The 25,340-nt window shown below is 50.2% G+C and overlaps 1 protein-coding gene across 2 annotated transcripts in view; it reads right to left on the bottom strand.

Annotated features, from left to right (window-relative positions):
• BICD2 (BICD cargo adaptor 2) overlaps positions 1–24,259 on the bottom strand; it is a 53,793-nt gene extending 29,534 nt beyond the window's left edge. For both annotated transcript variants that reach the window (XM_067744930.1, XM_067744931.1), the window contains exon 1: positions 23,917–24,259. In XM_067744930.1, coding sequence (XP_067601031.1) covers positions 23,917–24,156 — 240 coding nt within the window. In that variant the 5' untranslated portion in view covers positions 24,157–24,259. The remainder of the gene's footprint in view (positions 1–23,916) is intronic.
• Positions 24,260–25,340: the final 1,081 nt, after the last annotated feature.

The following is a 25,340-nucleotide window of genomic DNA, read 5'->3' as shown; positions in this document are numbered from 1 at the left end:
CAAATTATTCCCTATTATCAAGTAAGAGAAGTAATAATAACAAAGATAATATATATTTGTAAAGACTCCCAGTTCTGTTTCAATGGTAAAGATTGGCCTGAAGTGCTCAACCAACAGATCAAATGGAACCTAAGGGATGATGATATGGACCTTTTCTGACCCTTGTGACTTCCAACTAATGCTTGGACTCTATCGATCTGTGCCCCAATTCTATGCTGATTTCTCCTTTGCTCTGGTCCCTTTATGAATATGCATACACTGCCCAAGCCCCTTCATGAATATGCATGTGATATTATCTTAAAATTTCCCCAATTTTAAAAAACAATAAATTTATTTATTTTTGTTTACGATTTTTGCCTGTGTTGGGTCCTCGTTGCTGCGTGCAGGCTTTCTCTAGTTGCGGCGAGCGGGGCCTACTCTTCGTTTGCAGTGTGCGGGCTTCTCACCGCGGTGGCTTCTCTTGTTGCAGAGCACGGGCTCTAGAGCGCACGGGCTTCAGGAGATGCGGCGCATGGGCTCAGTAGTCGTGGCTCACGAGCTCTAGAGCGCAGGTTCAGTAGTTGTGGTGTACGGGCTTAGCTGCTCCGCAGCATGTGGGATCTTCCCGGACCAGGGCTCGAACCTGTGTCCCCTGCATTGGCAAGCAGATTCTTAACCACTGCGCCACCAGGGAAGCCCAAAACTTCCTCAATTTTTGAGAGAATTTTATTGTTGAATTGATTGTTGAATTCTCTATATTTGTTCAATACAGTGTAACATCACTTAGGAATTGAACTTCTTTTCTGTGCAGCATAATCTCACAATGCATATGGCAAAGTGTCATTTTGACGGAGCTCTTCATTTCCCCATATTGTCCAGCAGAGGGCGCCTTATGTGGAAGGCAGCCTTGATCGTTTTTTGATGATTATTATGGACTGAAACACATTATTCAGAAATGTGGTAGATTTATCTTCAAAAATTATAAGGCTCTTTAGAGGATAGTTATATGCATGTGTACTTTTAAACTGTATTGTAATTCACACATAATTTGTTCCACACAGGAACGCCTACACTGAGAATCATTACACTTTTTCAGGTCAACATTCTTTAAAAATTATCTTAGCTTGGGCTTCCCTGGTGGCGCAGTGGTTGAGAGTCCGCCTGCCGATGCAGGGGACATGGGTTCATGCCCCGGTCCGGGAAGATCCCACATGCCGCGGAGCGGCTAGGCCCGTGAGCCATGACCACTGAGCCTGCGCGTCCGGAGCCTGTGCTCCGCAACAGGAGAGGCCACAACAGTGAGAGGCCCACGTACCACAAAAAAAAAAAACACTTAGCTTGCTTTACATTATTAACTAGTTAATTATTATTGCAAATAACCTTATATTCTCTTTCTTAAAGGTATGAAGTGAGCAGATACTGGCCAAATAGTTTATACACATAGGTATTTTGCTATGTCTGTATCAATTAATATAGAAACCATAAAATACACCCATTTTAAAATCATATCTTATAAACCTTTAGAAATAAATGTAACATAAAAAATAATTTACTCCTGTGCCTACCTTCTATATAGGTAAGAAGACAGACCACATTTACATTTTCTTTGCCCTTTTTCTTTAAAACTGTATCTATATTATATTGCCTGCAGAATTACATTTCCTCTTGCCTCTTTTCACTGACAAATCTGATAGGGGTTCTGCCACACTATCCAGCTCAGAAATATTCTTGAGTAATAAAGTGAAAATAATATTGAATAAGAAAAGAAAAAAACAAAAAACTTCCCCAATTTTGATGTTCAGGGAGACACTGCTTTGGGAAAGATCCCTGGTACTCTCCTTACTTGCTGCCAAGTAATAAACCCTTCCTTCTCCTGCTCTTTGGCTTGGTCGTGTCTTTTGGCTTGATATCCACCAAGAGGTGAACCAGTTTTTCGGGTGATGATCTGATACAGCAGGCACAATACATGTCAAACGAGGAGAACCGGACTAATAAGCATTTCCAGGAGTTAAGGCGTGATTCCAGGAAGCAGTTTTCACAATGAAGCTTGGGATTTGGGATTCTCAACTTGCTTGTTGGAATTCCTGGGCTTACCCAGCCCTATCCACTCACAGCAGTTCCCACCTCTTCCTGAAGGGCTACCAAGCAGGGTGTGGGCATCCCGGAAATTCCCGACTTCTGTTAGCTGCCCATCCAAGCCCCTCTGTTGGGTTTCCTTCCTAATCCTGTTCCTGGGACCAGGGGCTGGGTATGGTCATTATGCACCCACCCCACATCGTCTTCCTATGCAGGCTTATAGGAAACCCCACCGGCTAGCTTCACAAGGACCTTTCCAGGTAGCATTCAGTTTGCCTTTAGCAAGAGCATGCTTACTGAGTGTCTGGCCTCAGGTGGGTGCCAGTGGTACCAGGAGAGCCAACACTGTCAGGCCCTCAGGACCCAATTCTATCCCAGCTGGGACTCCAAAGCCTGGCATCCTGGGGAACCACTTGAATGGACAGAAACACCGCCCACCCTCAGCTCACGAATGGTCTTGATTACTATAACCAGTCAGCACCACAGCCTCTCTCTATCCCCCAACCAGAGTGAGAAGTCCCTAAAGTGTCCCTCACTTCTTTTCTGGTTCTAAGTGGTGTCCCTACCAGAACCTCACCCTGGGAAGCAGCTCCTCAGAGCAAATGTGTGCTGAGAACCCCAAGGTGCAGGGCACCAGCCTGGGGCAGAGCTGGGCCACATGGCAGCTGGTGCTCAGGGAGGGAGGACTCCCTCCAGTCATCACTCCACATGGTCACCATCTGCTGGCACACTTGTGCCTACTGGACCTGGCAGCCCAGGCTCAGCCCCACCTGGAGCACAGAGCACTTACTAATCAGTAGAAAGCCGTAGTTGTCTGCTTCTGCTCTGAGGCAGGAAGGAGCAGCCTTGGGAGCTGGCCTCCCTCCCAATCCTTATGCAGGGAGCTAGGTAAGGAAGAGGAACCAGTAACTCAAGTTCAGTGCAGACTGCCGCAGAAGTTGTTCAGCAGATACCGACGGCTGATGGATTTCCCCCTACCCCAAAACTAGTACATACAAACCACAGGGCTTCACCACTCGGTTGAGTCAAGGGGGATCTGGCAACTCTGAGAAATGGAAAGAAGACATGATGGGGGGACCTGTGATATGGGGCCACACACTCTCTGTGCGAGGTTGTCAGCCCCAAGAAACCACGTTGAGCCTCATTAACCTCAAAACGGGACTAAGGCTTATGAACTGGACACAGATAACAAGCTCTATAACATTATGAGATAAAGATTTTATAGCATTAGGAGATTAAAGTCTCTCAAAGGTTGATTAAACCTATCAACACTTAATTCACTGGCCAAAACAGCCGGGTACAAAATACTGTATAATGGTAGACATGCAAGAATGTGTCAACTGGCAAAGAACTCGACTGGGGTTCAAATGAGTCAGAATTAGCATCAACGTAAAGACGACTCAACAGAAGGCTGAAGGGCACACGCTTCCTTTCAAGCTTTTTCCTAAGGAAATGGTATCACAATGGGACAGAGTGATATCACAGTAATCTGACAAAGGGAATATAACTACATATACGTGTGCATCACTGTAGAAGAAAAATTTTTAAATATATTTCAAAAAGTTTTCTGTAAATCTAAAACTGTTCTAGAAGATAAAAGCTATTAAATAAAATCAGTTCACACCCAAACACATGGAAATTGGTCTCTTAAGTAATGTCTGGACCAGAGAGGGCATACAGAACAAACAACAGGAAACCAAATAAACAAAAAATAGAAACATCTCATATCAGAACTTGGGGATCACTGCCAAAGCAGTACCGTGCTGCGGGAGGGGTTACACTAAAAATCCATATTAATGATAAAAAGAAACAGAAACTGAACAAAGTAATGAGGCAAAGGTCTTAGAAAGGGGAAGTAATACAACAAAAACCCAAAACAAAAGAAAAAAAAAAAGCCACTAAGTTAGTGTATTTTCTCAAGCTGGTGATGATCATAGCCATAGGAAAAGCACATGCTCCTAAAACAGGGAGCTGTAAGCCAGTGCCCTCTGCCCTGCTGCCCCACTCCCTGGAACTTTGAACTGTGCTGCAGGACTGGAACCTGGGACTTCTCTGTCCACTTCCACATCCACTCACAGCACAAGACAGGATGGGGGGAGGGGAGGGAGGGGCAGTCATCACAGGCTCAATGGACACCCTGTGGAGCTCAGAGGAGCTCCACAAATCCTTCCTTCAAAAGCCGGTGGGGGTGGGGGGGTGTCTGAGGACACCTGGGCTGACTGTGCATGCAAAAACTTAGGTGAGACCTCAGCAAACAGAAGCCAACAGTCCACCTTGAGAATCAGTCACCTGCCCCAGGAACACAAAACCAGAGGCACTAATTTAATTCAATTTAAAAATATTGCTTTGGCGCCTGTCCAGGATCAGGATAAGCAAGCACAGTAAGTAAACCATATAGTGCTGTCGGAAGGTGAACTATCAACATCCCTGTCACAGACAAACTAATGTTTAGAAAGGATGGAAGAATGTCATCTGCACAAAGATGCTTTCAATCCACTCCTCAACTGAAGTTTTAGAAAAATGGATATGGTAACTTTCTTTCTTAATTTCATAGAAAGAGCACCTATAGCTGCAGTAAATCTACCTAGACAGATTTAAAATGAGAGCCAACTTAACAAGGAACAGAACGCGTTAATAAATAATGGACAAGCACTAGAGCCACTCCACTTAAAAGGACAAGGCAAGATAACCTCCCACCACACTTCAGAGACTGGAAGAAAGAAACAGAAGAAAGGATATGTTAATTCCGTATTGTCTGCAGGTCTGATTGTCTAATTTTCTCCAGAAAATGCGCTAAGAAACACCTCCAAAAAGGTCATTGAGAAATCTCCAATCCTCCCAAGTTAAATTAGGCTAGGAAAACGTACTTTAAAAAAAAAATTACATTTATAATCTCAACATCAAAAAACATTAACCTTGAATATTAATTTAACCAGAAAATGATATTCAAAGAAAATGATAAATAGGCTAACAAGAAGGGCTGAACCTAAAAGGGTAAGTAAGGTGCCTGACTTGTCACTTGGAGCTCATGTGTCTGGGACACCACAGCTATAAGGCTGAAGGAAGCTGCCCCAAATCCTCTGGGATTACTTGAGAGCAATAGTGCAATTTATCCAGCTGACTTAACAAAGAGACTCTCTCCCCTTTGCCTCCAATGAAAAAAAATTTAAGGTATAATTCACATACTATAACATTCACCCATTTAACATGTACAATTCAGTGGGTTTTAGTAGATTCACAGGGTTGAGCAACCATCACCACCATCTAATTTCACATTTTCATAACCCACATTTTCATTCCCCATTAGCATTCACTCCCCAGCTCCCCTCCCCCAGACCCTAAGAACCACCAATGTACTTTCTGTCTCTATGGCTTAGACTATTCAGGATATTTCATATAAAGGGAACCACACAACACGTTATCTTCTGTGACTGGCTTCTCTCATTGAGCATAATGCTTTCAAGGTTCATCCATGTTGTAGCGTGTACCAGCACTTCACTTCTTTTTACTGTCAAATACTATCCCATTGTATAGTATTACAATACAGTAAATGTGGACGGACCACATTTATTTATCCATTCATCAGCTGATGGACAATTTGTGTTGTTTCCACTTCAGGGTTGCTATGAATAATGCTGCTGTGAACACTTACATACAAGTTGTTGTGTGGACACATATTTTCATTTCCCTGGGTATATATGTAGGAGTGAACCGATGGTACATATACATGGTAATTCGATGTCTGACACTTTGAGGAATTGCCAAACTGCTTGCCAAAGCAGCGTATCATTTTCCATTCCAGTGTTGATTTCTCCACAGCCTCATCAACACTTGTTACTGTTGGTCTTCTGATTTTACCCGTCCTAGTAGGTGTAAGGTCTCTTCCCATTTAAAAAAAGATTAATATTAGTAACAATAATAGCTACCACTCTTATAATTTTCTTTAAATCTATTATTTCACTTAATGCCTAGCTCAAAGTTCTCAGGAGAATTCTGGTTCCCATTTTATGGAGGAAGAAACTAAGGGTCCCAGAGGCCAGGGCCATGTCAAGCTGTCAGCTATCATGCTCAGCTATCCTGGGCAGAAGCACAGCTGGGACTCTGGGCCATCCCTACCCCCTCACACCAGCTCCTTCTGCTGCACCAGTGTCAGAACTATTGCTGGAGGGCAGGAAGATCCATGTCCAGAATATATTAAGAACTCTGACACACCAGGAAGAAAAAAGTGGACACCCCACAGAAAAAAGGGTAAAGGTCCTGAACAGGCTCCTCACAAAAGAGGGTTTCCAAATAGGCAGTCAACATAGGAAAGGTCCATGGGGAAATGCAAACTAGCATCAGGATGGCGACTAGGACACACAGATCAGAAAGGCCAGAATTTAACATGGAAAATGCCAGTGCCCACCCTGGGTGTTATCTACATGCATGCTCACAGAGGCACAGAGTCCAACAGCACAAATCTGGGTAAGGAAGCATGGTGTGTCCACATGGAACCCTGCCAGTGATGAGTGCCAACAATCTGCAAATTCAGGCAACAGTGTCTCTAGATAGAAAATGCTGAGTGAACACACAAAACCCAAGGTCCGTAGGACTGCCTAGAGTAAGTCGAAAACAGGTAAGATCAATGTATGGGGCAGTGTCTGAATTATTAACCCTGAACAAGCATTAGAGAACAGTCTCTGGGATGCTGACAACATGCTCCTTGCTCCATCTGTGGAGCTGCATGGAAACATCAAACTGTAAAAGTATGATCTGTGTAGTTTCTATATTTTATACTCCAATAAAAACTAATTTTAACCATTGTCAAAACTATAATAGGGCTTAAAAATAAATAGGAAGTAAACTATATCTCAAAAAGTAAACAAAATGATTTATGAAACTGCATACTGAAATAGAAACAAACCATTGAAAAGATGCAACATCTGCAATGTTATCTAAATGTAAATGCTAGAGGTGAGATGCTCAGAACCTTAGCTACCACCACTCCTGGTGATGAGAAAGAACAGGAAGCAGGATGCAAATGTACCTGGGTTGGTGTGCACATGCACTTAAAGTCTGTGCATTTTACTGTATGTTGTACAGTTATAAGATTAACAAAACACAAACCAAATGTACCCCAGATCTCAATATAGCCCATGGAGACCAATTACTCATTACTAATGAAACAAGGTATCAGAGAGACAATGAGAGATCAACTTTCCATAAATGCACTTCAGCAAAAACCTGACATAAGAATGCAAGGTCCAGCCAGGAAATGGGACAAAAAAATGGACTGCATGCTCACTCTGGGCCATATGCTTCCAATTGCCCCATGCAGGAACACAGTCTTGCTGGCAACTGGAGAGAAACAAGTTACAACAGCTACAAAGTACCAGCTTGGATGGGGGACCGGATGGGGTAGGGAGAGAGGGGCATAAAAAGGGCTAGAGCTGGCAATCAATAAGGATGCATCCAGGACAGATGTCCTTGAGAAAGACCCTGAGAATCACACAGCACACAGAAACAGAGTGGCTCCAAGGCCCATTTTCCCAGGCCCCTCTTCCAGCTCTGATGGAGTCCAGGGAAGAGACGAACCAGGTGGGAGAGGCCCAGGAGGGTGGGCAATAACCCGAGGCCTGTGCACTTCACAATCTGTGTCAACATGAGCCCATTAGCTTCTCTCACAGGAGGGATCTCCTTTCACAGGTAAGAAACTGAACTCTGAGAACAAGCAACTCCATATGACTTCCCAGGTGGGACTGCCAGAAAAGGCAGGAAAGAGGCGTAACAGATTGGAAGGCAGAACCAGCACCTGGACCCATGACTCTGCTGTTCAGTTGCCCACACCTAAGAATCACACCAGGAGCCAGAAATGTACCTTCCCAAGTACAGGTCCACCTGCCAGTCAGCCCTGCCAGTCTCAAGCTTGGAATCTGGAATGTTTCAGCTTACTGGGGCAGTGCTTGTTAATCCCCAGATCTGGCTGAGGCTGGTCGTGCTGGTCCTTGGTCCTACTTCACATAGCTTATGGAGATTACCTCTCTCCTGGCACAGCCCTGCCACCCTCAAGCACTAGCTAAATAAAGGGGCAGAGCCTGCAGAGGAGCTGGCCTTTTGGCCAAGGGACCAGGGTGGCCAACTGTGTGTATCTGTCCTAGACAAAAGGAAGTGAGTTCTGTTCCTCGGGTATCACCGAGGAAACTGAGAATGCAGGTCCACACAGAGCCTTGCACAGGTGACCCTGATGTCCTCCAAGGGGAGGTGTTGGTGACTAAGGCATACGACTCAGGCACTGCTGCTCAGAGAGAACAGCCACCACCAACACTCACTCACAGCTCTGATGCCTTTCAGAGGAGCCAGACAAAAAGGCCACCTGGGTGCAGCCCGTCAATATGCAAGTCTAGAAAAGAACCTAATCACTGCAGCAGAAGGTCGGCAGGGCTGTCTTGGATGGGGTGGACTGGAAGGCATGTGAGGACAACCCTCAGGCAGGGCAGCCACAGGAGCACAAACAACTCTGTGTCTTGTAATAGGTAAATTATGCCCCAATTTTAAAATGAGAGCTGATTACAGACAGAATCCTCTGGGCAGTAGCCAGAGTTGTCACTCCAGAAGCATCTGTCAGAGGTGTACCTGAACAATGCAGTCTGCCACTGGAAGAGGGGCTCAGCTTCGCCTCGCAGTGAATCACCCAAATTCCGACAGGTGGGTGAGACCAAACTGGCCAGGAGCAGCTTCCAGGAAGAGAAACCAAGGTGGGGAGGGAGGATGACATGCCAAACTCACACACAAGGACAGAACGTTCTGGAGGGCTGAACAGAGCCCTGTGACATCCCCACTGGGTCCCTATCAGGCCATATCTCAGACCTAGGGTGTCACCAGGGGTCAAGGGGGCCTGGGTTGGGGGGGGCACTCAGGGCAGTCAGCCCCAGGGACAGCAGGGGACAGGCAAAAAAAAGTGTCAGGGGCTACTCTGGGACCTTCCACCTTCCCTACAGAAAGCCATCCTAGGGCTGGTGCTCTACCATTTGAGTTCACAGATGCAGAGCTGGGCTGGGGGGAGGCAGGGTTCAAACCCCTTGGACACATAGTGCAGGCCAGGGCAGTGGGGGTGAGGTGGCTTCTCACACAAGGAAGGTGGGCCTGTGGGAATGCAAGCAGTGGTGCACCTTACGGCACCCCATGCCTGGCCTGTGCCTAAGGAGTCTGTGCCTCCTAAGTTGGGTATAGGCCTGGAGTGGGCAAGCCCACTCCCAGCGAGAGAATGGCACTCAGTAAATATATGCGGACTGACAGGAGAATAGGGAGGATGTGGGGACACCGCAAGGGGGTGACAGGGCTACATCAGAAGTGGGTGGACAGGGACAGAAGGTCCAGTGAATGGACAGGTAGTAGGGGTGCTGGGTGAGGCTTGGTGCTTGAGGGAGCTGGGAAGCGGGTCCTGCAGGCATCTCCTCTTTACCACTCTTCCCCAGCCAGCAGGAGACACACCCCCATGACTTGGCAGCAGGAATAGCTCCTAGGCTCACCCCTCTACCTGGGTCTGCCTGTGGCTCATGCACACCTCCAGAGAGGGGTCCTTTCCAGGACCAGCCCCGGGTAGCCAGTGGCCCATGACCTGGCCGTGGGAAGCAGACAAAGAGGCAGGCCCTCCCGCCAGCACGTGGACACAGCCAAGGACATTCCTGGGCCCTCACTGTGCACCAAGGTGGAGAGATGCGGATAAATCCTGTAGCTGTGCAGAAGTACAGAATGACAGTCCACCCATGTGGCCAGGGAGGGTTCAGATCCCTAGCATAAGCTGCAGTAACATGATAGGTTTCCCAGATGCATCTTCCCACTGGGATCCTTCCAGAAACATGAAATCTCCTGATGCTCAAGTCCCACCCTGAAACTGTTTGATCCTTCTGGGTGTGGCCAATGTTTTGGAATTTCTGAAAGCTCCCTGGTGATCCTGGCGTGCAGGAAATTCAATACACCACACTGGCTCTGCATGAGCTTCCCAGGGAACCCAAGCCAGCTGAGAAAGCAGAAACAGACCCATTCCCTACACAGGCCCTCAGAGACCTGCAAACCCACACAAAAGGACACCCCATGCACTCCATGGGAGAACTCAGCTCACCACCCTCAGCCAGCTCTTCTCATCTGCTCCCACCTTCCATTCCAAGAAGGACCTACCCCAGACCCACTCCCTCTTCCCTGTCTCACAGGTTTCCTGAACAGACAGGTGGTGGCAGGCATGGCCCCAGGCCTCTAGACATTTTTGGAGGCAGCCTGGGAAGGCCTGGCTACCCCGCAAAGGTGACCGAGGTGGGTGTGAATCTTATTTGATCTTCACAACAGCCACGCAAAGTAGAAACTTATCACTCCCATTTCACAGCTGAGCAAACCAAGGTTCAGCGAGGTCAGATGATTCCCCTGAATGGCACCACAGGGCTTCTCACTCCAAAAACAACTTTTCTTCTTTGCAGCAAAGTAGTTCCCAGAGCTGGGAAGGGCGGGGTGGGATGAAGGTGGAGCTGGGCTCCAAGGAGCCCCCAGCAGCCTCACCTGGCAGGAGGGCAGGGAGGAGCTGGGGAAGGCTGCACAGATCTCCCCTGCAGGAGAGGATGGGGGCCTCCTGGGGATGAGGGTTCCACCTGGGAACTGGAGCAGAACAGAGGCTACAAGCACACCTGCATACACCCTGCCCAAGCAAACAAGCCTCATCCATCAGATCAGCATGCCAAGGGCCCAACCCTGTCCCAGACTCCCTCCAAAGGCCCAGGAGGGGCACGTGTGTGACAGCTGTTCTCCACTGGCCTGCCCTTCCCACTGTGTGGCTTCCTGTCTTAGTTTCCCGTCAGAGCACCTGCACACTGGCTGTAGGGATCAGAAAAACTGGCCCCAAGGTGTGGTACTCACCCAGGGATCACCCCCAACCCCCACGCCTGTCCCACAGGTCCACATCCATCCCATCACCAACCACAAAGCCCAGCTGCCCTGGGCAGTGTCCAAACACTAAGCTGCTTTTAGAAAACTGGGAATCCACTCCTGAGCAGGAGGGATTTAGCCAGAATCGGTGCCATTTAGAGAAGATTACACTCTAATTGCCCCAGTGTCAGCAGACAGGCTTCTGGCCAGCTGAGCCCTGTAGCCAGTGGCACTCCCCACAGACCCTGGCTCCTCTGTCAATCCTGGGGTCTGGGGACAAGCCCTTGTCTTCCGAGGCAGCTGGCTACCCGACACAAACCTCTATTCAATGGCCTGCAGTCGAGGGAGCTGATCAGCTCCCATCTATCCCAAGCCTCAGAATACATTTGGTAGGCAGAGCAGCCGGGACTATACCCGGCTGGAAACACCAGGAGAGTGGATTGCGGTTTCTCACCTCATCTCTAATCTCAACACATGTCCTCACGTTATTAGCCCCATTTAGGAAGGGACATTCCAGCAAGCCTCACAGTCAGCAAGTAGCCAGAGACTCTAACTCAGGCCATGTCCCTTCAAGAACCCAGAGGTCTGCAGCTTTAGAGACGAGAGTGGAGCCAATGGAACTATGTATGGGCATGGGCCGCAATGATGATTCAATTCTCACATCTGCCCTAAGAGGCTCTGGAAGGCAGACGGGCCTGTCAGCAGCTGTAGCCATGATGAGATAAAGGGTGTCAGGAGCCAAGTGTCCCCCATGTCTGGCATTCTGTCACAGTCACCCTGGCAGGGTAAGTCCCCGTCATGAAGGACTCCCACACCCCAAGGAACCAAGGATGCTGCACTGCTCATGAAAAGAGGTGAGAATCTGAGGCTCAGGGTGGGCGGCTGAGACCCTGTACTGAAGCCAGGTACCTGGTCTCCCAGCCTCGCCCCTCCAACCTGCACACATCGAGGTCACCCAGAAGAGTGAGGCCTGCAGGGATCCTTCCTGTGCTGTCTGTGACACACACACATGTGAACACATGCACACACACGCACACATGGCTCACTTCATCATAGCTTGGGCATGAAAGCCTAACACTCCTGACTCATCCTGGACACCCTCCAGTAGACTGCCCGGGGCCATTTCTCAGCCCAATCACAACAGCACCAACACTGCTTTAAGTTGCAGCAGCCACTGTGCAAATCGCAGCCAAAGAAAGTGCCACATCAGGACCTGACCCTCCGCCCTGCGCCTTTGGCCCAGGCACGCTACCTCTCCCCAAAGCCTCACAGGCTCCTGTGGGTCCTGAAAACAGAGATGTGTTCCAGACTTCAACCAGTACAGGCACAAAGGGGCATCCCACAGTGGAGGTGAGACACTGATGCTGAGAGAACATGAGGAAAAAGAGGTGTGCTTGGTAGTGAGAGTCTGCGAGAGATGCAGACTTGGCGGCCTGGCACGTAAACACCACCCACACCTACCATAAATCCATTGTGGGTCCCTACAGACCTATTCCAAAGGTAGTGAAGAGTCAGAGCTGGCATACGGAAAGGCTGGGCGGGCATCTCTGGGGTGGAGTCTGACCCTAGCACCAGAGAAGAGGGCCAGACCTAGAGGCCTGGCAGGCTGGAAAGGGGCTCACATAGGGTGGTGAGCACCTGAAATAATAGTGAAGGTACCTGAAACGAAGATGGGGATGCGTCTGTCACAGTTTTGGAGGGACCTAGCCACCAGCTTCTGCCTGTGGGGCAAGCAGCTAGTAAACGGCCAATTGGGACCCAATCCCAGGTCTGAGCAGTGGCTGAGTCCACACCCCTCCCCTAACTACTGCCTGGGTCAAATGCATAAGGCTAGTAAGTTAAGCAGCTTTCTGGGTGGTTTCCCAGGAGTAAAGTCAACCCTGACTGAGCTGCTCAAACAGAAGGTCCCATGGACCACCTTAAAAACAGTGACACAAAGACACAGAGAAGTATCATACTCATCTTCTATCAAAAATCTAACCAACTGTACTAGTGATTTTTGTTTTTACTTTTTCTCAAGATTTAAAAAAAAAAAAAAAGGACCACCAATTGATGATGACCAGGACCAACCCTGCCAACCCAGGGCTGAAGACCTAGGCCAGCAGATCCCAGTCAGGTGTGCCGAGTCACATAACAAAAACCACAGGGCTTAAGGGAAAGATTCACCATTAACACATAAAAAGACAGAAACCTAATAAAATCAGCAACATACATTCAAGAGGGCAGGGTGTTGGAAAAAGGATAATTGCACAGATGATTGGAACAGAACAGAACTTCCAGGAGTAGACCCACACACATACAGCCAACTGATCACTGACAAAGGAGCAAAGCAACTTCATAAAGAAAGTTCAGTCTCTTCAACAAATGACGCTGGAACAACTGTACATCCATGTGCGAAAAATGAATCTAGACAAAGACCTTATACCTCTCACAAAAATCAACCTGAAATGAACCACAGATCTAAATATAAAATGCAAAACTAATAAAACCTCTAGATAAAAACATAGGCAAAAAATCTATATGACCTGGGTTTGGTGAGGACAATCTTAACATGAAAACAAAATGGCATTAAAATTAAAAACTTCTCGGGCTTCCCTAGTGGCGCAGTGGTTGGGAATCCGCCTGCCAATGCAGGGAACACGGGTTCGAGCCCTGGTCCGGGAAGATCCCACATGCCACGGAGCAACTAAGCCCATGAGCTACAGCTAATGAGCCTGAGCTCTACAGCCTGCGAGCCACAACTACTGAAGCCCGCATGCCTACAGGCCGTGCTCCGCAACAAGAGAAGCCACCGATGAGAAGCCCACTCGCAGTAACGAAGACCCAACACAGCCAAAAATAAAAATAAATAAATTTAAAAAAATTAAAAACTGCTCTGTGAAAGGCACTATTATGGGAATGAAAAGACAAACCACAGACTGGGTTATTTATTTGCAAAGTAGGACTTGTATCTAAAATAGATAAAAGACTCTTAAAACTCTATGATAAGGAGACAAACAATTCAATTTTAAAATGAGCAAGAGATCAGAACAGACACCTCACAAAAGACGATACACAGACAGCAAACAAACATGAAAACATGTTCCACATTATATGTCAGCAGAGAAATGCAAATGAGAACAATGAGATGCCCCTATACACCTACTCTAGTAACTGCCAAATGCAGGTGAGGAGGTGGAGCAACAGGAACTCTCATTCATTTCTGGTAGGAATACAGAATGGTGCAGCCACTTTGCAAGACAGTCTGGCGGTTTCTTACAAAACTAAACATACTCTTACCCTGTGATCCAGCAAGTCGCACACTCCTTGGTGTTCACCTAAAGGAGCTGAAAACTTATGTCCACACAAAACCTGCACATGGATGTGTTATAGCAGCTTTATTAATAATTGCTCCCAGCTGGAAGTAACCAAGATGCCCACTTTGAATGGATAAACAAACTGTGGTATATCTAAACAATGAAATATCATTCTGTGATTTAAAAAAAAAAAAAAAGAGCTAATAAGCAACGAAAAGACATGGATCAATCTTAAACACATATTGCTGGGGCTTCCCTGGTGGCGCAGTGGTTGAGAGTCCGCCTGCCGATGCAGGGGACACGGGTTCGTGCTCTGGTCCGGGAAGATCCCACATGCCGCAGAGCGGCTGGACCCGTGAGCCATGGCCGCTGAGCCTGAGCCTCCGGAGCCTGTGCTCCGCAACAGGAGAGGCCACAACAGTGAGATGCCCGCGTACTGCAAAAAAAACAACAAAAAAACCCACATATTGCTAAGTGAAAGAAGCCAATCTGAAAAGGCTACATACTATATGATTCCAGTTATATGACATTCTGGAAAAGGCAAAACTATGGAGAAAGTAAAAGATCAGCGGTTGCCAGGGGTTCTTTTTTTGGGGTGGAGTGGTGTTGAATAAAGCACAGGGGATTTTTTTAACAGAGTGAAACAATTCTGTATGATACTGTAATGGTAGATAAATGACACTACTTGTTTGTCAAAACCCAGATAACTTTGCCGCACAAAGAGTGAACCTTAATGTATAAAATTTTTTTAAAAAATCATTTAGGACATATGGGGATCCTAGGCTGGAACACAGAATGTGGTAAAACAATCTAACTGTGTTACAGATAGATAAAACCACCTCACTGAAGGGGATAGCAAATAAGGTGCTTGCTTAAGTAATGTATTTGGAAATCAGTGGAGTATATAAGACTGAAGTCAAAAAGAACAGCACGTGAGCACTATACTCTAGTTGATAAATTATTTCACAAAGGGGTATAGGTCAACAGTTCTGACACTACTGTGATGTGTGCTGGAATGGAGCTGTGTGGGGGATGGGGAAGCCAGGTGTCTCTCTGGTGGAGGGAGGTTACATACAGATAAGCAAGGGGAGGTGGTGGGAATGACCTACGTGGTGATAGATCAGAGCTGGAGACATCAGTAGGAACTCATGTTCAGCTTAATATAAATACATGTGACTATATCTAGAAATGTTTATAGATGTGTGTGTATATGTGGGCCAGATCTATCTCCTGCCTCTGTTGGCTGAGAGGGCCTAGAAGCAGGGACACTCCAGCAGCAACAAACACCCAGCACCCAGATCCTGGCTTCTAATACCATTCTCCAATAAAAGGAACCAGGACTCCTTGGAGAATGCTTACTCTTGTACTGGGGCAGGGAACATACAGGATGCCTCTGGAGAACCCTGTAGCACCAGAAAGTAAAGAGGCTCTCAGGAAGGAAGGGAGGAAGGAAGGAAGGGAGGGAGGGAGGGAGGAAGGGAGGAAGGAAGGAAACAATCACAATGATAGGTATGTTGAAGGGGCACAGGAGCCAAATGAAAGAGCTGCCAGGGGCCAAAGCTGTAACAAGCTAAGCAACAAAATAAAGCCCAAATATAAAATAAATATCCGTGAGTCCATACCAATATAAATGAATGGATGAATAAACAAGTAAACTGGGAAGAGACATGTCTCCCATGGGGAAAAATTCCGAACAATGTATGTACATGCTTCCCCTCAAGGCAGTGAGCATGACCCTCTCCTGCCCCCGCCTTCTCCTTAGGGTGGTAGCTGTGCAGTTTGGAAAGGATGAAAGAGCACCTTGAAGTGGAGATGCCTGACAAACACCTCAGCCAGGGGATCTAAAGCAGTTTATTTTTATTTTTTATTTTTTTTTGCGGTACACAGGCCTCTCCCTGCCATGGCCTCTCCCGTTGCGGAGCACAGGCCCCGGACGTGCAGGCTCAGCGGCCATGGCTCACGGGCCCAGCCGCTCCGCGGCATGTGGGATCTTCCTGGACTGGGGCACGAACCCGTGTCCCCTGCATCGGCAGGCGGACTCTCAACCACTGTGCCACCAGGGAAGCCCTAAAGCAGTTTATTTTTTTAAATTAATGAAAAAAGGCAGCAGAGTTTTAGAAGTGTCAGGTAGTTTAAAAACACATAAATGCTGCAACACACGGCACTTTATCTTGACAAAACCCTGAGGTTTGCCCGTGGATATGATGTCTCCAGAGGGGGAAAGCAGGCCTTCTGAAATGAGATGGAAAGTCACACCAGATGCAGGTGGGTGGGTCACTGGGTGCAGGTTCTGTGTTCACCTGGTGTTTTCTGAGGACAAAATCACACATAACTCTTATTATGCTCATATTGTTCCCTCAAATATCAATCACTCTGGAAAAAATTTGCATTTTCAAAATCAGTGTTATGGGGCTTCCCTGGTGGCGCAGTGGTTGAGAGTCCGTCTGCCGATGCAGGGGACACAGGTTCGTGCCCCGGTCCAGGAAGATCCCACATGCCGCGGAGCGGCTGGGCCCGTGAGCCATGGCCGCTGAGCCTGTGCATCCGGAGCCTGTGCTCCGCAATGGGAGAGGCCACGGCAGTGAGAGGCCCGCGTACCGCAAAAAAGAAAAAGAAAAAAAAAAAAAAACAGTGTTATGGCAGAGCTGACTGCTCCCATAAGAAATAAATCAAACCCTCTGAGACACCCTTTCTCCCTCACCACGCTGGCCACGATGACAAAACCAACAACACTAAGTGCTGATGAGAATGCAGACCTGCTTGTCAGCTGCTGCTGGACTCACTGCAATTCCAGCCTCTCCAAACCGGCAATGGGGCAACATTAGGTACTGCCTCGGGTTCATGACTGTTGGGTGCAGCAACTCCAGGGGCCTACATCCCCTCTGATCATCCTGGGTCACAGTTCTACAATACCCAGGGAATCTCTCAGGTCGGTGGAGAAGCCTGGACCCCTGCAGAGAATTTGGGGCAGGATGTGAGGGGGAAGGTGGGAGGAGAATGCCCAGGGGACCCCAGGAGCTAGAAGGGTGAGGTCCCAGGCCTGCCCTGACACCATCACTGAGGGAGAATCTGGTCCACTGCCAGGGCTTCAGGGATGTGCTGGCCTAAAACAAGGAAACCAAGGCCCAGGGAGAGGACCACTCAAGATCATGTCAAGCCTTGCTAGCACACAGTGTGGGATGTTAGCCCTCACTCTGAGCCCCAGCATCCTCACCTATGGAACTGGGACAAAGAGAGCTCCTCCCTCCTGGTTCAGAGAGAGCTGGACACCTCTCAGCACCACAGTCAGAATACACTTGACAGGTGACCACGAGCCTCAGCGGCACAATAAAAGCTGGTCTAATGAATGAACTGGATGGGCAACAATGACTCAGCAGTGCAAGGGCAAGGACATGTATCAGCTGAAGGTAGCACTGTGGCCAATTTCCTAAAAAAGAGAAAGGAAAGACAAGACAAGAGTGAGATGCCTGGCCTGCATGGGGGCGGGGACAGCTACTCCAGGTTGCCAGTGGGGAAGCAGGACAGGCAGCCTCAGGATGGTCACATGAGGCCCTGTAAGCAGTGGCGCCCTCAGCCAGGTGCACCAAGTGGACCCTGCTTGGCTCCCAATGCAAACAGAACAACTGTAAAGCGACTATGAGCCAAACAGGGAAATCCGGACGCTGACCAGATAGAAGATGACATTAAAGAGTCACTGTTAATCTTGTGAGGTATGAAAATTAATCTGTGATTCTGTTTTTATAAAAAAAACAGAATCACAGATTACTTTCTCAACACAACACACCAATGTACTTACAGTAGAAGTGAGGCACAGAACGGAGGCTGCCAAAGCTGGAGCTGCCAAAGTGGGCGCGAAAACACACAGGCCAATCTCTCTGCTCTGGTTATGCTTAAAACTTCCCCTAAAGATGGAAGACCTTTAGGAGGGGAACAGTGCAGAAAAACTGCCTTAAAAAAGCAAACCCATAAAACTCAAACTACAACAATTATTTCACATGATACAACAATAGACTGGAAGTGCACAGAACCTTCCAAACCCATGGAAACCTCCAGGTCTTCGACCACTTGAATGAAACCTACTTTTCTGCAACTCAAAGAATAACACCAAACTCTGTGTCTTTTTAAAAACAACTGTTATAGATGCTCAAAGCACTTTCTAGTTTTTATAGATCATATGTATCTCACATACATACACAGGAAGAAAAAAGCTGGCAAGTAGAAAAACCCGGTAGTTCCCCATACATACTCCATAATTCCTACAGAGACATGCTCATTTCTACATTTTGATGTTCTTAAAGTGAATGAACAATTTTTTTAAGCATATTAAGCTCTAAAGAAGAAGCCAGGCCCCGATACTCCTTGATGTCATCACCTACCTGAGCCTGGACTGCCTGTTCTACCACATGTCCCCGAGACACACCCTGCCCCTGCAGCCCCATCTGTCAGTCCACCTCCCATGGCACAGCAGGGCTGGGACAGAAAGGTTTGATGCCCAGGACAGCGGCTGGGCAGTCACACGGGGCCCTCTCCGGCTCTGGGGGACAGCTTGAGGGGCCACACTTCAAACACTGGACAGTATGGGGCCTGGGGCCCAGGAGAGTCTCATCCATCAGAGCCTGCAGGGTCCTGGCCAGCCCCTGCCTGCTAGCCACCTTCGCTTTGCTGTCTAAGAAGAAACCAAATCTTTCTTTACCTTCAGCATGTGTAGTGGCCCTTTATCCAGTGCACGGATGTGGAGAAGCAGGTCTGACTGAGGGGTGGCTGCCCCAAACTGACAAGGGTAAACTGATCTCTCCTCCCTCACAGTAAGGGGTTGGGGTCCCTGAGGTGGGAAGGCCCAGCAGGAGTCTGTGTCTACCTGGCCGTGGCTCTCTCTGAGGCAGCTGCTCAAACTTAAGGAGCCTCGGTCACTACCTGCCCAAGTGCCCCAGGTACACCAGCCTGATCCTGAGGGAAGAGCCATTCCTCCAGGGCCACATAGCTCCTGAGGGCCCAGGAAGGGTCCAGTTGCTCCCTTGGAGCCAAAGTGTGGAAACCACAGCCCTGGACAGCACATGCAGTACCTCCTCACCTGCACAGGCAGTGCCACTCTTAGGCCTGGCCTCCCTCCTGCACCAGTTATGGAAAAGCAGCTCCTTCATAGTGTGTCCAACCACCCATCCAAAGTCACACCCTGAGAACATTGAGGTACACAGCTGCTTAACCCCCAGGCCCTGCAGGAAGACAGAATGCCAGGTGACACGGGAGTCTTGGGAATTTTTAAAAATGGAAGAGCCCTCAAGATTGCTTCACAACGCCCTGCCAGACACAAGCTCTGCAGGCAGGAAAGTGGGGAATGCCCAGCAATGCAGCCACAGTGAGGCGTGTGGTCATTGCCTTTGGATGCTGGTAGCTGCCTCTCCCAGCTGTTAGACCCCTGGGAGCAGGGCTGTCTCAGCACCTCCAGGATTCCCTGGATCCCCACTTCCACCACAAGTCAGGCTTCTTCATGCTGACAGCAGACCACCACACAGCTTGCCCTGAAAGGCCCACAGGTCTCCTAGAGTCTCCCAACCCCCAATGGCTCTCTGCTCCAAGTTCTAGGGTGGTATCAGATGAGCAGAATCCTCACAGGGTTTAGTCCAAATCAGGACTTTTCCTGTCTCAAAACAAACACTTGAGAAGGATGCGCCTTGCACAGAGGCCTCCAATTGCCCTTCCCTCCTCCACAGGTGCCTGCTCTCTTGGGGACAGGCTTCCTAGGCTCAGAGCCTTGAGTGAAACTCAGTTTCTCTATGCCTCGGTTTCCCCAGCAGTACAACAGACATAACAGGGTGGTGACTCCAAGGGATGGCATGAGGACTGCAGGAGTCGGTGGGGCATGCGGAGGCTATGGCAGGAACAGCTCACCAACAGGGGCGAGGCCTGAGCGGCAGCCCTCACACCACCCTCCTCTGTGAAGCCAGCTCATGGCCGGAACTTCTACACAGACTTGGACAGGAACCTGGTGCCCAAAGAAAACTTCCAACTTGGTCTGAGCTATTGGACCTTCCTCAATCACTCACACCCATCCCTACCTTGGTTTCCCCATCCTCTGAGAGAGGAAATTACAAGAGGGATGGGAAGGAGGAAGCAAAGAGGACAGAGCAGCTGCTCCCACCAGCTCTGCCACAGTTGTTCATTCAGCCAGAGCCTGCAGGATGGGAGGGATATCCAGGTATTGGGAGCTGGGCTCAGGCAAGTCCAGAGGAGGCTCTGAAAAGTGTCCAGGCCTTGAAGGGCAGGCAGAGCTTCCAAGATCCAAGATTGGGAAGAGGCAGGGATGGTGAGGGCAGTGAAGGCAACCAGAATGCAGAGAGCAGTGTAGGTTGAGCCAGGCCAGAGGCCCCAGGCAGCAGGCTCAGGCCGCCCTCTGGACACGAAGCAGGGCCCCTCCAGACCTTGCGAGAACAAGGAGCAGAGACAAGGTGACTACAGGGACAGCTGGGAGGGGATCCAGGCCTGGGTGAGGTGGAGGGAAGGAAGGAGCTAATGACACCAGCCAACACATACTTATTGCGTAAGCACTTATTGTGTGCCAGGCACCAGTGCCAGCCTGTGACAGGCTTCAGCTCACCAAATTCCACCCGCGGCTTCCCTGGGATATAAGTATACTGCACAGACAAGATCCCGAGGTAGCACATAAGTCAGCAAGGGCATCCAGACTTTGTCTTCCTGCTCTCTCTGGGAGCCAAGCGAGGGTGGGGCTGAGACTGCACCACGACCCCCACCACTTGCCTGCGGCATGCCCTCCAGCCCTCACATTCCCAACCTACAAGGACCACTCACTCCTGGTACCTGCCTGAGCCATGCAGGCAGGAACTGTCTTGAAAAGGGCAGCACACCTGTCCTTTTCAAACTGCAGCTAAGGACACAGAGTGAGACGTTCCATGGCTACTGAGGACAGGAAACATCACATGGCTGACCAAAATCTGTCACCATGGTGGGGAAGGGGGCACAGCAGAACTTGTGACATACAGCGCCCTTATTAAGCCAAGCTCAATCACTAGCAAAATGGTTAGGCAAAATGGGCCAGTGGGTACCCTTCCTCCCGCACACCATGGTGTCAGTAGGACACAGACACACATACACTCACCATGTGAGAAAGGCTGCAGGGCCAGCACCACTGCCACTGGCCCCACAGAGGACCCTCCCTCAGGTCTGGTCACAACCCAGTCACCTGGGACAGACCAGCCAGCTTCTCTCCCTCTAAAATAGTATTATCTACAAATGCTCAACAGGAATACAGGCCCCTCTGTTCGTAGCATAATTTGTTAGTAACTGAACCCACTTTAGTTAAAGAAATAAAGTTTTAAAAGAATGAAGATGGCTCATCTCTCTACAGAAGAAAACAAATAAAATTTTAAAAAGACCCAACAGATATGGTCTCCTTAAATCTTGATTTTTAAAATAAGAGTAAATATTTCCAAGTATAATAATAACAAGAATTAAGAGAGGCTGACAAGAGCCTGTGTTGGCATGGCTTTGAGTAAACTGGTGTGAGGTTTCTGGCAACATCTACTGAGACTCTGATGCACCTTCCTCTAGTTCTGCTGAGACTTCCAGCTGAACTGTTCTCATCCCACCTACAATGAGGGAAACTGAAGTTCAGGACAGTGGGACAATGTGTCCAAGGCCATGTGGCCAGTGTGTGCGAGAGCCAGACGGTAACATCAAACTAAGCAAGCAGCCACCTGAAGAACACCTGTGGAGACCGATATACCATCTTCCCAATTCCCCTGGGGACCCATCCTCCAGACACATGCCACAAAACTGAGTCAAGATTCTTACACTGGCCAAATGTCTGTGACAGTAAAGAGTTGACAACTGAAAGGTCCCTAAGCAGGGAATGATTAATTCCTGTGCAACTTTCCCTTCTGGTCTGCTCTTACAGCGGACGTGAATTCGAGCTTGTGAACACAGAAGGGGACTGCACATGCTGCCAGTGGGAGCTCACTATGAACTCTGAGGGGAGAGGCTAGGGAAGACCAGGCTCACCTCTGAGCTGCAGAGGGTGAGCCTAATGTCTCCCACTCCATATTCTCAAGGCCCCCTCAGCATCCCTCCATCTTGGGCACATTCCCCTACCCCACACACTAAGATGAGGCCCTTGCCAGAGGGGTCACATGTCACCCCTCTTGTAGATCTAGTGCCAGATAAACCTGGCTTGGAGTAGGTACCAATACCTGCTGACAGATACAAGACCTCGGGTCGAATGAGCTCCACCATCACCCTCCCTGGGGCCCCTATCTGTCTTCTACAGGGCACCTGCTCCACCAAGCATAGATTTAAGTACCTTCATGAATTAATTCCCTGCACTATCAGAAGGGGACCCAACTGGTCTACCCAGTGAGATACGGAGGCTCAAAATAGCCCAGGCACCTTCCTGAGGCCACTGGGAGTGGGGTGCTGGGAGGTGGGCAGTCCGGGAAGCAGCGAGCATGGTGGATCCTGAGACCAAGGGCCAGGAGCCTACCTGGACAAGATAAGAATCAAGTAGGGAAGGGGCAGACTATCTCAGGCACTGACAGGCTAGATACCTAACACCTTGTCCAGGCTTTTTAAATATGCCGCAGACGAACCCTTTCTGGGTGGGATGTTGCAGAGGAAGAAGCTAAGGTTCCTGCTCATAGCCACATCACCAGCAAAAGGCAAGACCTGGATCCAAACCTGGGTGTTCCACCCAGGAAGCAACTTCTCCCTCTCCACCCCCACAACAAGGCTGGGGAGGCAAGGAGGACTGAGAGAAAATGGTGCTTAAATCACCCAAGAGAATTATTTCACGGCAGGACTGCACAGCTCTCTCGCTGCAAGGCTCTTTGGCAGCCTGGGGGTCCAATCTGCTCACCCCGGAGTAAAAATCACACAGGAGACACAAGGCTTATCCATGACAAACCCCCACAGACCTGTCCCCCAACTTCAGGGAAGGGCCTGGGAGGGCAACCAGGACGGGAAGTGGACAGAAGCACTACATCACAGAGAAGTAACTAGCGGGGTGGTCTGCAAGCTGAGCATGGGGAGAGGCTGTGGGGTACTCCCGCCAGCTGTGATGAACACATGCAAGGCAAGCCCCCGACTTCGCCTTTTCCTGGTCTCCCGGCGCTGAAACCTCTGAAGGCAGCTGCGCCCAGAGAAAGGAGGTGATGTGCCTGGAGACGATGGAGACACACGCCCGGTCTTTCCCAGCCGGTCACCTGCATCCATCCCACGTCCCCATCCCCCGCACTCAGAAAATCAAACACCGCAGAGGACGCCATCCCACCGTGCCCGAGACCTGCCATCAGTAGCAGAAAAGCTGACCACACGGTTCCACCGCAGCCCTTGCCGCGGAGGCCAGAGTTTCTAGAACGCGCATCGCCCACCACACTTGGGGCCCGCCACCCACCGCAGGGCCGCCTCCCGGTCGGCCAAGCACACTGACGCTGGGCGCCCCGGTGCTGATCCGGGCTGCCTGGGGTCAGGGGTCGGCTGGGGAGTCGACCCGGCCCAGGGTCAGGGGTCAGTCTGGCCTGCGTCGGAGGCTGGTTGGGGGTCCGCTCGGGGGTAGTCTTGGCCACGGTCAAGGGCCGGCTCTGGGGTCAGAGCTGAGGTCAGTCCGGGGTCGGGATTGGCCGGGGGCGCGGAGGGCGTGGCGCCGGCGGCCCTTGCTCCTTACCTCCTTGAGCTGCTCCATCTCGCCGCGGATGGCCTCGTAGTCCACCTCGAGCTCCTCGAACTGCAGTTTGAGTTGGTGCTTCTCCTCGAGCACTGCCAGCCCGTACTCGGCCGCCTGTATCTTCTCACGCGTGGTCTCGGCCAGCTCGTGCGACAGCCGCTTCACCTCCGCGCGCAGCCACTCCGGCTGCGCCTCCATCACTAGCCGCGCGTACTCCTCCTCCTCGGACGGCGCGGACATGGTGACCACGGCCGGAGTCACGCCACTCGCTCCGAGGCTGAGGCCGGGTTCCCCACCGCCGCCACCGCCGCCGCCGCCGCCCAACCCGACGGCGCCCCGGCCGCCGCCGCCACGCAGCCGCCGTGAGCTCGCCGCCGCGCGGGGCACTGTGGGGGCCATAGTCCCGCCCGCGGCAACTACAAGGCCCGTCGCGCCCAGCGCCCGTCCTCCCCCGCCCGTGATTGGCCCGCGCCCCGTGCCGGGAGGCCCCTTCCAATGCTGTAGCCTCCGCTGCTGCCACGCGGAGCATTGTGGGGGTCGTAGTCCCACCAGCGCGCCGACTACAAGGCCCTTAGTTCCACACGCCCGCCCGCCCCCGCCCGTGATTGGCCAGGGCATCCGCCGTCGCGGAGCCGGAAACTGGTGTTTTCCGGTGCAGCCCCCGGGCCTGCGAGGTGTGGGTAGGTGATGCGGTAGGTCATCAGCGGGACGCGGACTGCGATATGCAGGGGCTGGGTGGAGCCGGCCACCGGTCTGAACCACCCTACGTGGAGCGCTCGGGGCGTCGCGGGGACGGCGGGCTGGGTGGCGGTGGGGACTATAACCCGACGGTTCAGACGGGCGAGGCCTGCGGAGCCCAGGACGTATCCAGTTGGGGAGATGGTCAAACCGCTAGCGGAAGAGACGCCTTCGCCCCAGCTAAATACGAAATGCCTCGTGCGTGTTTCCTAAGAATTAGGCATTTCCATGCGTCCTACGATGATCCAATTCAGGACCGCCGACACTGACGGGGCCTCGAATCCAGCATGGCTTCCCTGCGCTACCCTCGTAGCGTGGGTTCTGGTCCGGGACCCGGTCCTGGGTCACGCCTCAAATGGCAGTCAGGTGTCCTTACTGTCCCTCAATCTGGGAGACTTTCTCCCTCTTTGTCTTTATGACCTTGACCTTTCTGAGGCGTGCAGGCCAGAGATGTACACACCGATGCATCCCCACGGTTACATTAGGTTATGCACTTTGGCTGGAATATCAACGAGGTGGTGCTAAATTCTCACAGAATCCTGTCAGGAGACTCGCAAACCCATGGCCCGGATGCTGCTGGATACTCCTTTGTAATCATTGATACTATCCTGTGAGAAGACAATTCAGACTTTGCAAATATCCTGTCACTCCTCAAGCTTTTAAAATTTTTATTGAGGTATACTTGA

This window comes from Pseudorca crassidens, chromosome 7 (genome assembly GCF_039906515.1).
Source record: "Pseudorca crassidens isolate mPseCra1 chromosome 7, mPseCra1.hap1, whole genome shotgun sequence".
In the NCBI taxonomy this organism is placed as follows: Eukaryota; Metazoa; Chordata; class Mammalia; order Artiodactyla; family Delphinidae; genus Pseudorca; species Pseudorca crassidens.
Note: the sequence above shows the minus strand (reverse complement) of the source record. Positions and strands in the feature narration are given on the sequence as shown.